This window comes from Chiloscyllium punctatum, chromosome 20, assembly GCF_047496795.1.
Source record: "Chiloscyllium punctatum isolate Juve2018m chromosome 20, sChiPun1.3, whole genome shotgun sequence".
Taxonomy (NCBI): domain Eukaryota; kingdom Metazoa; phylum Chordata; class Chondrichthyes; order Orectolobiformes; family Hemiscylliidae; genus Chiloscyllium; species Chiloscyllium punctatum.
In genome coordinates this window covers 42,962,367-42,975,123 of record NC_092758.1, presented here as the reverse complement: position 1 = coordinate 42,975,123, position 12,757 = coordinate 42,962,367, and the positions used below count along the sequence as shown (strand labels likewise).

General features: G+C 38.7%; 1 protein-coding gene across 1 annotated transcript in view; it reads left to right on the top strand.

The window, feature by feature from the left end:
- LOC140492085 (A disintegrin and metalloproteinase with thrombospondin motifs 2-like) overlaps positions 1 to 12,757 on the top strand; it is a 240,277-nt gene that overhangs the window by 128,443 nt on the left and 99,077 nt on the right. Inside the window, exon 4 of the mRNA XM_072590792.1 lies at positions 9,768 to 9,967. Within this exon, the coding sequence (XP_072446893.1) occupies positions 9,768 to 9,967 (200 nt within the window). The remainder of the gene's footprint in view (positions 1 to 9,767; positions 9,968 to 12,757) is intronic.

The window sequence follows — 12,757 nt, the reverse complement described above, 5'->3', positions numbered from 1 at the left end:
GTCATACAAGGCCCTACAGAATCCATGACAAGTGAGCAACATGGAATTTCCTAGCTAGACAAGCATGCTCATGAGCAAATGGTTGCTGATGATGATGACTCCAGCTATGTTTTCACTAAGGCCCTGTATAGTTGCAATAAAAATTCCTTGCTCCTGTACTCAAACCATCTTGCGATGAGAGCCAATATATTACTTGACTCTCTAATTGCTTGCTGCACCTGCATGTGCTTAGTAACTAATGCACAAGGACACCGAGATCCCTTTGTATATTAACATCTTCAAACAACCACTATTTAAGCCATAGTGTAATTTTATTTTTCTTAATGAATTGATAACATTTCAGAATATCCAAAAGGGCTTCGGCTGGCAATTAAACTCTGAAATGTCAGGCACCCTATTGTGATAACGGATGGTTGTGAAATAATTATTTACCAGTAATAGAAACCCTCAAGCTTTTGCCAGCAATGAAATGTTGAGGAATTTTATTTTACTCCAGACATTTTGGTCTTTAAAAATAAGGAATTTTCAATTCTCCTTACCTCCTTAGAAAATTCTTTGGTTAGTGATAGCAGAGGCTGCAATCTCTTTCAATCACATGCCTAACCAGAAATGTCTTGGTGCTCTTACTGCCTGCCATTGTCATACATTATACATTGACACTCAAACTATTTCATCAGGTCGTGAATGAGCCTTTCTTATCCATCAGCTGCTGGAGTGAGATTTGATCGAAGTGATAGGAATGGGCAGTTTACTCGTTAGCACTCCTCATTGTTGTATTGTGTTCAAATTATTAGTTTTATAATTTGAGTACCAAAAACAAGCCTGTTCAAAAATTACACTAATGTTACACACTGCATTCTCAGATTACTGAGCCATGCAAGGTGCAATTGGTTGACTCTGGAATGAGTCAATGTGAAGCTGTATCAAACAGCAAATGTCAAAGAATCCTAATAACTGTTACTAAGGTACCTTTAGTTGATGTGTTCATTATGACTTTTTCAGTTGTTATATGACTTCAAGTCCACCATGAATGTATTTGCCATATTATATGCTATTACTCATCCCACTTTCAAATGAAAATGCATCAGGGAGTTATTTGGAAGTGCACATGCTGTAAACATTGAACATGGGCTTTAATCAAGTTATTTTTAATTGAGATTTTTTTCAACAACTCCTAGATTCTGTTGAGAATGGGTAAACTGGTAACCACAGGTTGACCTAAACTCTGATGAATTTCACAAGTGATAATGACAAATATTATATAAATCAGTCTTCCTGTTAGTACTGCTGAATTATCAATCTTTCTTTAAACTTTGCTGCTTTTTTAAGGTCAGCGTTGATGAGGTCAGTTAACTTTCACCACTGCACTGTAACTTGAGAAACTCAGCCACGCTCCTTTGAGGTTAAAGCAGTGCAGGATTCAACTGTCTTCAGTTACCAGTCACAAGATGCACCAAAGAAATGTCAATCCTTTTACCATGCACATCAGGTTTATTTTCCTCTCTCAGCTTTCTGACAGCAGAAAATCTCTGTAGCAAAAGTATATCTACCTTTTGCAGGTCAATTTATTTATGTTTCACAGGAATGTGTTCATCACCTGAGCAATTGTTGTTCATCCCTAATTATCCTTGAACTGACTGACTTGTTAAACCATTTTGAAGGACAATTAAGAGTCAGCCATATTGGATCTGGGGTCACAGGCCATATTAGGTAAGGTTATGTCCTTTCCTAAAGCTCTGTAGTGAGTAAGAAGAGTTTCTATACCAGTCATTATTGTTAATAGCCATATTTCACATTTATTAATTGAACTTAAATTTCACTAGCTGCCACAATAGGATTTTAACTTTCGTTCCCAAACATTAGTCTAGGCCTCTGGAAACTAATCTAGTGACATAGCTATAACACTGCCATGTCCCCTGCATCCTAATTGTTCATTAAGCAAAAGTAATAAATATCTAAACTTTGAATCAGTTTTGCAGTAATAAAAAGTTATCTTTTTGGTCACAGCTTCGTTTTGCCACAATTGAACTGCTTGTCAATTTTGCCAAAAACACTTTTCTTGGTCTATTTTATTTTCTGAGATGACTGTGTGATCACTACACTTGCCTAATTTTTTTTACCATTTATGAACTGGTTAACAATAAATCTTTACATTATCTGGTGAAAATCGCATCATATGCCTAGCATGTTAATATATTTGAGGGAATATGTTCTTTTTATCTTCCTCCTGTCTCCTGGTCTTTGGATCTCTTCAACATTTCCAATTAGCACTCATTTACCTTTTGAACAGGTTGCAATTTCTATAGTTATATTCTCAGTAACTAGAGTATCCTACACCTGGCCATGAAATAATTATCCTACCCAGTGACATGTGCAGTTAATGATGCTGAATATAAAAAATACAACTATTGATTACTGTTTCTTGTAAAAAGGAGCTTGCTGAATGTGGCTGGAATTGGTTTTGGAAGAAGCCTTATATCATTGGTATCCTCTTGAGGAAGAAGCTCTGAGAAATGAACAAAGAATAAGACAAATGTTTTTATCCTGCTGAGTTGTGAAGAAAATATTGTGCTATGTGTGAAATGTTGAAAGCTGCTGCCTTGGGAGTAGGATGTGAGATGGTTGTAAATCTACACAAATAGTCTACTTTTTTTCAGCAAGCTACTGTTTGTTTCCAGCTTGCTCTAACGGATGATTAACACTGGCAAGTAAGTGAGCTTTCAGTGCTGTAATATAATACTCAGTTTTCTCAAAAAGAATTTTAAAATGTGCATATTTTTAGTGAAAGATTTTAATAGTTATGTGTACAGTGAAAAAATTAGAAATATCTAACACATGCTTGATAATAATAAAGGCATAAACTCTGTAGTTTTCAGTGGTGAATAGAACTCCTTAATTCTTTGAATCACAGAATAGAATTGGACATGCATTGCATTATATTTTGGGCATTAAACATGTACACATCAATTTTACAGAAAAATGACCTTATATATTCAATATAGGTGTTCTGCCCCAGATAAGTTTATTGGACCCATTCATTAGCCATTTCTCTGGCAGTCAAATGGACTGACTCTTTATTGAATGTAGTTTAGGATTTGTGGACCCAGTGTTGCATCATTTGTGCTGTTTTATCCCAGCTAATGCAATTATTGGGCAAGGCAGATCCCAGACTAAAAACTGACTTGATATATTTTTCCTTGGTTTAAACAAGTTGGTCTTTCACCAATTTCCTTACATACAGTGGAGGAAGGACATCACTTTGACTGGGGCAATTCATCCATCCTAGGACAAGCCTAACAGAGACACACACAAAAATTCCTAGAATCATGGCATTCCAGCCAGAACCCTGTCAACAAACACATTGATTTGTGTATAAAGAAAATTCAATTTCTTTATAAACAATTAAAATAAGATATATGATACATCTTACATGACAGTGCTCAGAATGCTTCATCAGCCTTTGCTCATTTATAGAAAGGTTTTTTTTTAGATTAGATTACTTACAGTATGGAAACAGGCCCTTCAGCCCAACAAGTTCACACCAACCCTCCAAAGAGCAACCCACCCAGAATCATTCCCCTACATTTACCCCTTCACCTAACACTACGGGCAATTTAGCATGGCCAATTCACCTGACCTGCACATCTCTGGACTGTGGGAGGAAATCTGAGCCCCTGGAGGAAACCCACGCAGACACGGGGAGAATGTGCAAACTCCACACAGACAGTTGCCTGAGGCGGGAATTGAACCCGGGTCTCTAGCGCTGTGAGGCAGCAGCCCATAATTTACTCCAAATCTAAAGTCTTCCTGTGGATTCAAAGGGAGTAGCAGAACTTCACTAACTCTGTAACCATCACATCAAGGTTTTTCTCCTCATAGCCTAGCCTAACCATTCTTGCCGGCATTTACTTATAAGTGTTTTCCCACTGAATGAGCTGCTTGTGCAGATTGCCTCAAAATTGTAGATGAATCCTGAGGACCAATGCCTACAGATCATTGATTCAGATCTCACTACCTCCACATGCCTAAATTTGGTGTGAAAATTAGGCTAGAGTAAAATCTCCATTTTTTCGTAAATAAATGTTTTTGCCTCAGAATTTGATCAGTAAATAAAGAAATGTACTGAAAATTTTGATTGTTGATGAAGTTAATTATTTTTGTTCCAACCTTGTACATGATTGTTAGGTTCTGTAACCCTCACTCAATGCTACACCATGTGTCCCCATATTTCCATGCCCTTTCCAAAGCATTAGTCCTTTTTCATTTATAATCCTGCCCAAATAAACAAAAATAAAGAATAACTTATTGTGACTTCATAAAGCTGTCAATAAAACGAAGCTAGGACTCTCCTTTAAGCTGTGCTTAATCTTGTAACTCGGCCAAGCATTCACAAAGAGGTCATTAGGAAACTAAAAAAGATGTCTTTGGTCATCTGTTCAGTGTTATGTTTGTTGAAATGGTCTCATTATGATTCCTTGGCCAAATTCCAAAACTGAGTAATGGGCTCAAGTTTTACATTGTTTAACAGGGATACAGGCTTTGTTTGATTGACATTTTCCTGAAGTTATTATAATCTTCTTTTTCTTCAATGTATGTTTTCTTTGGACAAGATTAAAAAGGCCTAAGAGGATTAAAGATTTATTAACTAATACTGTGAATGACTGGTTGATTGGCACTTTGAAGGTGTAAAAGCAGCTGCTTTTGCAGAGGAGAATTTCAAAGGTGAGATTACTTACTGTGTGGAAACAGGCTCTTCGGCCCAACAAGTCCACACCGACCCACCGAAGAGCAACCCACCCAGACCCATTCCCCTATATTTACCCCTTCACCCAACACTACGGGCAATTTAGCATGGCCAATTCACTTAACCTGCCCATTTTTGGACTATGGGAAGAAACTGGAGCACCTGGAGGAAACCCATGCAGACAGTGGGAGAACGTGCAAACTCCACACAGTCAGTCGCCTGAGGAGGGAATTGAACCCGGGTCTCTGGCGCTGTGAGGCAGCAGTGCTAACCATTGTGCCACCGTGCCGCCCAGGAGGGGACAGTAGGGAGTCTGAGAATGCATAGGGATATGACAGCACAGGAAGGAGGAATATGAGGGGATATCGACAGCTGATTTAAATTTTCTTACAACATCAGCCTTAGTTACAAAACTTAGCTGTAAAACTGCTTTCTGAGTCCTCAGCATGACTGACTTAGCTCTTGCTGTTCCCACGGGAATTTAAATGACAAAAGCATGAAGATAAATTTCAACCTACTCCTCAGCCTTTGCTGGAAATCCTGACATCACTGAAGAATTGGAGAAATCACAACTGACACATTTCCCAACCAGGGTAGATAGTCTGGAATGTGAGGTAAATTTGAATATCCAGTCTCTCACACCTGATTTTACCCATTCCTGACTCAATTCTAGATGAAGGGCTCATGTCCAAAAAACATCGATTCTCCTGCTCCTCGGATGCTGCCTGACCTGCTGTGCTTTTCCAATGCCACACTTTACGACACAATTAAGGACAGGAGCAGGTGGGGAAACATGACCCATGGCTTCCGAAAAGGAACATTGTAAGATGTAATCAACACCTTGATGATAAATTATGTCTGTATTAAAAAAGGAGATGTGTTTACATGAACTAAAAGACTTCCAGACAATGCTGAGAGTTTCCTGAAAGTTACAGCCACATCACAACCACCATTGTAACCTTGTGTCCACCCATACTTCTGGTGAATTAATAATTGTGCTGTGGAAGTAGCTCTGAGGAAAATCCTGAAATTCATATGTAAGCTTTAATACTACATTTAAAAATACTGGAATATATTCACATCTACAGGAGAGCAATCTTACTGTGCAGCATCCAGCAGTGATTATAATAATTGTTCATTTTTCTTTTTATTGAGAGACTTTTTCCAACAGAATGTTATTTTCTCGTAAGGTCTAATGAGTACAGAGGATGAATGATCAGTTTGTCAAGCTGTCCTGGAGACCATTTAACAAAGATTTTGCTCTACAGTTTAAAGACTTGAACAATTCTAATTGTTAATTTTTCATTTAGACTTTCGCATGAATTTTACTTGACCATCTTCAACATTCATTCCCTTCACCACAAAGCACAGTTGTACCATCTAAAAGTTATACTGCAGTAACTTGCCAAGATTCCTCTAACAGTACATTCCAAATCCATGACCGCGAGCATCCAGAAGGGAAAGGACATCTGATGCATTACAGAATCGCTATCTGAAGGTTCCGGTCCAAACCACACACCATCTGACTTGGAATTCCAGCTTCACTGGCACAATCCTGGAATGCTGTCCTGGTGTTGGGCATGCTCTGTTCTGCTCATGATGAAAGTTGCTGTCACTATCCTTCTTAAATGTAGGAAGCTTCAGGGCCTGCTTGGTCTAGTGATATAGAGGAAAATTTCTTCTTGGTCTAACTAGAGAAGTCTTTTGTGTTAGCAAAGTACAGTTTATTGCATGTTAGCAATGAATTAGATGTTACTTTGATATAAGACTAAATGATTTGGCCTCTATAGCCTTCTATGACAAGGAGTTCCACAGATATGCCATTCTGGCTGACTAAATTCCTTGTCTTCTGAATTCTAAAGGATCATCCCTGTATACTGAAGCTGTGTCTTCTAATCCTCATCTCTCCTATAGTGGCAACATCTTCTCCATGTCCACTCTATCCAGGCCTCTCAGAATTCTGTTAGTTTCAATCAGTTTCCCCCTCCTCCTTCCAAACTCCATTAAGTACGGCCCAGGTCCTTAACCAATCCTCGTATGACAAGCCCTTCATCACCAGGATCACTCTTGTAATGGACACCCTCCAATGATAGCACATCCTCCTTTAGATAAACTGCTCACAATATTCCAAATGCAGTTTGACCACAGCCTTAAACAGCCTCAGCAGTATATCCCTGCACATGTATTCTAGCCCTCTTGAAATGAACGCTAACATTGCATTGGCCTTACTAACCACCAACTGAATCTATATATTAACCTGAAGACAATCTGAACTAGAGCTCCTAAGGCCCCTTGTGCTTCAGATTTCCAAAGCCTTTCTCCATTTAGAAAATAGTCTGTGTCTTTGTTCTTCATACCAAAGAGTATAACCTCACACTTTCCTACATTGTATTCTATCTGCCACTTCTTTGCCCACTCTCAAAGCCCATTGAAGCCCTTCTGCAGCTTCCCACGCCCTCAACACTTCCTGTCCCTCCATCTTTGTGTCCTCTGTAAACTGAGCAACATTTCTCCAGATCATTCATATATAGCTGTGGTCCTAAGACTGACCCCTACTGAACTTTACCAATCACTGGCTACCATCTTGAAAAAGACCCCTAACTTATTTGTTACATCCTCAAAGCAATCTACCAGATTTGTCAGGCATTATCTCCCCTTGACACAGCCCAATTTTACATTGCACTTCCAAGTACTCCACAATCTCATCCTTCATAATGGACGCTAAAATCTTACCAAGACTGATGTCAGGCGAACTGGCCTATAGTATTCCATCTTCTGTCTACGTCCCTTCTTAAACAGTAGTGTTACATTAACTATTTTCCAGTCCTCTGGGACCCTCCATGACTCCAGTGATTCCTGAAGGATCACCACCAATGCCACTACAATCTTCTCCGCTACCTCCTTCAGAACTCTGGAGTGTAGTCCATCTGGTCCGGATTATTTATCCACTTTCAGACTTCAACTTCCCAGCACCTTTGCCTTCGTGATGGCCACTACAGTCACCTCTGACTCCTGATTCTCTTGAATGATATGATTTGCTTTGATAAACATTGTTACAGAGACTTTAAAGGAGATCAGATGTTATGTCCCACTCCGTCAAGATCCCAAATCTAAGATCCAAGTCTGCCCACAGGATATCATCTTATTTGATGGTTTTAATGGCTTGCCTCAGTATTAACCCTTTTCATACAACAACTTCCTTACAGCAATTTTGAGTGTATTCTCACCTAGGATCTATAGTGGTCCAAAAGGACAGCTCACTATCATCCTTCATACAGGTAGGGATGGACAATAAATACTGACCTAGCAAGCAGGCTCACATCCCCTGAATGAATAAAATAATATCATCTTTCATTGTGTTGTTTTTGTAGAGGGGAAAAATCTATTTTGGTGATGAAAAACAATCAAATTAATTAATATTTTCCTGCTATTTATAACCTGAGTAACATTTCATTGCAAGAATAAAAACTTAAGATATATATATATTATGCACACTCACTAATTTTCTGTCAGTGACTCCTATTTTCTCTCCCCAAACTATACTATGTTTTGTCTAATCGGGAAAGCAGATTGTTGTTTTTATGATTGTTATAATACCTGCTCTTTGGCTGATAACCTGCTGGTGTTTTAACATTGTAATGTCAGAATGTATTTGGTTCAAATTTGCTCCAACCTCTTGCTCATCCACCTGGAAACATTTGTCTTTGAGTTCTTCTCCACTAACAGTTCAGCTGACTAATGAAACTGAGTCTGTGTGACAAGTAGCTGCGCACTTGAACTTCTGACTACTGCCTGATGTGTGTTCAGCTGTGTGAGGTTAAGAGATTGCATTAAGAAGAGCATTGAATTCCAAAATGACATCAATGGCTTCCATTCAATGCCACATGCTGACTAACTCTATTGCTCTGCTTTTTATCCTTCTGGAGGATGTTAGCCGGATCTGTGCTCGGCAAAATGGCGTCTGATGTGATTTGCAGTCATTTTGATTCCTCCATAAGAAATAAATGCAACTGATTTTGTACCCTACATGTTCGTATGTATCACAAAAGGAGGCAGTCTATTTTCCCGAAAGATGTGATAAAACTTCAAGCTCCTTTCCTGAATTTTCTGAATTTCTCATTTCATTGTTTCAACAATAGCAAGGAGGATGGTGTGACTCAAACGTGCTGCAAGGGATCATCCTTCCTGTTCTGTAGAAATAGTTGACCTGGTTAAACCAAAAGCCTATTATTTTCTGGCAATAAGGCTGTGTTGGGAAATGTTTTGTGCCACTCCGAGTTGTTGTGAGGTTATAGCACATTCCTGATTAAGGCGTTCTTGATGAAGGGCTTATACTCGAAACATCAACTTTCCTGCTCCTCGGATGCTGCTTGACTGGCTGTGCTTTACCAGCACCATGCTCTGACTGATCTCCAGCATCTGCAGTCTGCACCTTCTCCTAGGTTATAGCACAAGCCACTCTTAAATGAGTAGTAAATTATACAGTTTTTTTTATTGAAAAGGGTCATAGCAATGGAAATGGAAACATGTTACATTGGTGAATTCAATTCTGGAATTTGGGCCTAAACCATATTAGCACAAAGTTGAATTTCTTTTGCTAAGTAGGAAGTGTTTGCAGGCCTTGAGTAGCAGCAGGAATTCCTGTAATCTGAAATTGCCTCCGACACCTTTAATTTTCGACAGCACCTTTCTTCCTCAAGATCTTGTGCTGGCATCAGATGTGGTTGGGAAAGTAGGCAGTAATCTACCCCAATCTTGTTGGATGGACTCAGGAAAGCTTATCCATGGGTATCCAGAAAAAAATAATCGTACCGGCAACCTTCACTTTATTGAGCTCAAAATTTGCAAAAAGTGAAAACTGAAGAAAAAGATACCTTTTGATCAGATGAATTGATGCTATTATTATGAAAAAAGAACATAAAGCGATTGCTTTTTAAAATTATGTTAAAAGAAATAAACAAATTAATTTTACCTTGATGTTACACTTTTAAGTTTGACTAACAAATTAACTTCTTTCTGGCAGAACCCGATTTGAGTGGACTGCATGATCTAGAAGCCAGACACAAAGCCATTGAAGAGCAGATCAAGAAAATCAGGAGAGTACGAAGAAATAGCAGAAACAATGACTATAATATAGAAGTTCTTCTTGGAGTTGATGACACAGTGGTGTACTTTCATGGCTTGGACCATGTGCAGAAGTATCTTCTGACCCTAATGAATATAGTAAGTGTGGTTTTTTTTGGTAATCATTCTCTAAACATGAGAACTTTCATATTTTAACAATGAGAGCAATTAAAAGTGTGTGAGCAAATTTATGTGGTATCAGACTATAGAAGCATTGAGAAGTTATAATACTGCAAGAGGCCATTCAGCCCATCCTGTCTCATGCTTAAAGAAAAAGAACGAAACTAGCTCCCCGTTCTGCTGCCACCTCCAGGATCAGGTCTCTAGTCTTGCACGTTACTGTACCTCAGGTACTTTTTCAACGAGTTGAGAATTTCTACTTCTACCACAAAACCAGGCAGCGAATGTCAGCACCCATTATTCTCTGGGTGAAAAAGATTTTTCTCCTGATCCGTTAATCCTTTTATCAATCATCATAAATCTGTGCCCCGATAATTGATTTCTCCCCATGTGGAAGCAGCTCTTTTCTGTCTACTGTAACTAGGCCCCTCATAATTTTGTAGACATTAAGTCACTGTTCAGATTCCTTCATTCTAAACCACTCCAGCCTAACCAATGCTTTCCTCCAACCCCTTCCGTCAGAAAGAAGCTTGAATAAATGCAAGAACAGCTTCTTCCTTGCATTTAGATTAGATTTGGACACTTTAACTTCAAATAATGCTGATCTTGCCTAGCACATGTCTGTGTGGTGTAATCTGAATGCCGTACTCTGTCCAAGTTGTTTTTTCACCTGATGATCTGTACTTCCTACTTACTCTGATCTGCTTGTACTGCTAGCAAAGCATTTCACTGTACTTCGGTACATGTGACAATAAATCAAATCAAAGCAAGTCTTTCATCATAGCTGTCATTTCAAACTCTGGCAAAATTCTTATCAATCTCTTACATTACAGAGACTGAAGTCCAGAGAAATATATCTCTATCTCAACTCATAAGTTTCTACTTAACTGACTCTTTCAATATTTTTGTCATATACTGTGGAGACAACTCCATTAGTCCTTTCAAAATATGTCAATGTGACATTTTCAAAGCCTAAACTTTCTTCCTTCTAATTACTTGCAGATTTCTGACCAAACTCTCTTGGTTTCAACATGTAACCAACAACAGAGGAACCTTGATTATCCAAAGGACACGGGTGGGAGTATTTTGTTTGGTTAATCGAATTCCGAATAATCAAGGTTCCCCTGTAAACTGTTACAGTGAGGTAACTTGTTCCCTGAACTACTAGTTGTGGAGAAGCTAAACCTCTTTCTAAACTCAAAACTGGTGTATTCTGAGCTGAATTTGGATACAAACTTGTTCAATCCCAAATTCTTCTAAACTGAAAACAAAACTAATGGCTGTTTATATGTTTACCTTCCCTGCATAAAGATCTTCCCATTAACACCATGTTGGTCTGCAGACACCTGCTTTCTGACACAATATTAAATTCAGTCACTTTTCTGAAAGGACTCTGACTTTTTGCTTTTAAAAGACAACCCTTCACAGAACTAAGCAACATCCATCTGATTCTATTTTGAAATCCAAAATCCAAGAATGATATTAAGACATATAAAATATGTACCCTTCATCACACTAGACTCAAAATGCTAAAGTGGCCTAATCAGTATTTTCTGCCGATCCACTATTCAATCCCTGAATTTTATTCTATATCCCATTCAGTTAAGGAAAGCATTTTGTATGCCATTCAATATTGAATTGCTATTATTTTTAAAAGAAGCAGTGTTGAATATGGTCCTCATTCACTTCTTTTAAGTTACAATTTGAAAGTTTTGTTTCCTCTATTTCAGTGACAACATCCCTGCCCCCATCTGCCCTCAACAGCCCACCATATCATTTTCTGGTAGTGTGAGTGGGAACTAACCAATTTCCAGTCTAATCTCAAAGCTACTTCCCAGCAGATTTTTTTGAGGTTTTCAGAGTTTACTCATTCATCAAATTCTTCCTCATCCTCCCACGGTATGTTGCAAGCTCATTCTGTGAGAAATTGTAGGGCAAGTCTGCAAGTCACTTCGTCGAGTGTGGTGTGGGTGCAAAGGACACAGCTTCACCAAAAGGAAATGTGTAATTAATTACTGACCCCTGCCATGCTGCCAGAATTGTAGCAGAGGGCACATACAGGACTCTGTCAAAAACACCCTTGGCCTCTCCTAATTTTCATGCATGGTCTGATTTTAATAATCAAGGTAGCTGGTCTGTAAAGGAACAGTAGAGAAAACTGCCCCAAGGTAGTGTATGCAATTTAAAGGAGCACCCCGCTGGTGTAACTACAGATGCCCCACCACAGATGAAAGAAGAAATGCAAAAATGTATCATGTTTCCCTGTGGCTTGTACTGTAATATGACAGTGTGTCAAGCCTGTGGCTCACTACAGAGGCATATCTACTCTTAGCCGATGTCAATAATGTGAACCTAGGAATGGAATAACTGGTGAACTCTCTCGGGCAGCCTGTGAACATACCCAGACACACTGGAGAAAAACAGATCTGTACAATGGTTTCCTTCCCATATCCAACACTGCATTCAGATTTTTGGGCTGTATTATAAAGTGAAAGCCCATCACTTTTTTTTACCCCAGGTCTGCCACTTTCTATGGACAATGCTTCTATTTTGTGCCCAGGAATTTTAATATTTATTTGCTCTACACCCTTGCAAATGTTAAATTATAGTACTCTAAGCCAAGCTTCACAAGGTTTACTGTAGGATTTAAACACCTAGAGTAGTACCGAGGTTGATTTTCAGATACATGACATTATACTCGAGGGCCATGCCTCTTTATTTAGATACACTTCAATATTGAGTATTAACATAATATACTTTACATTACCA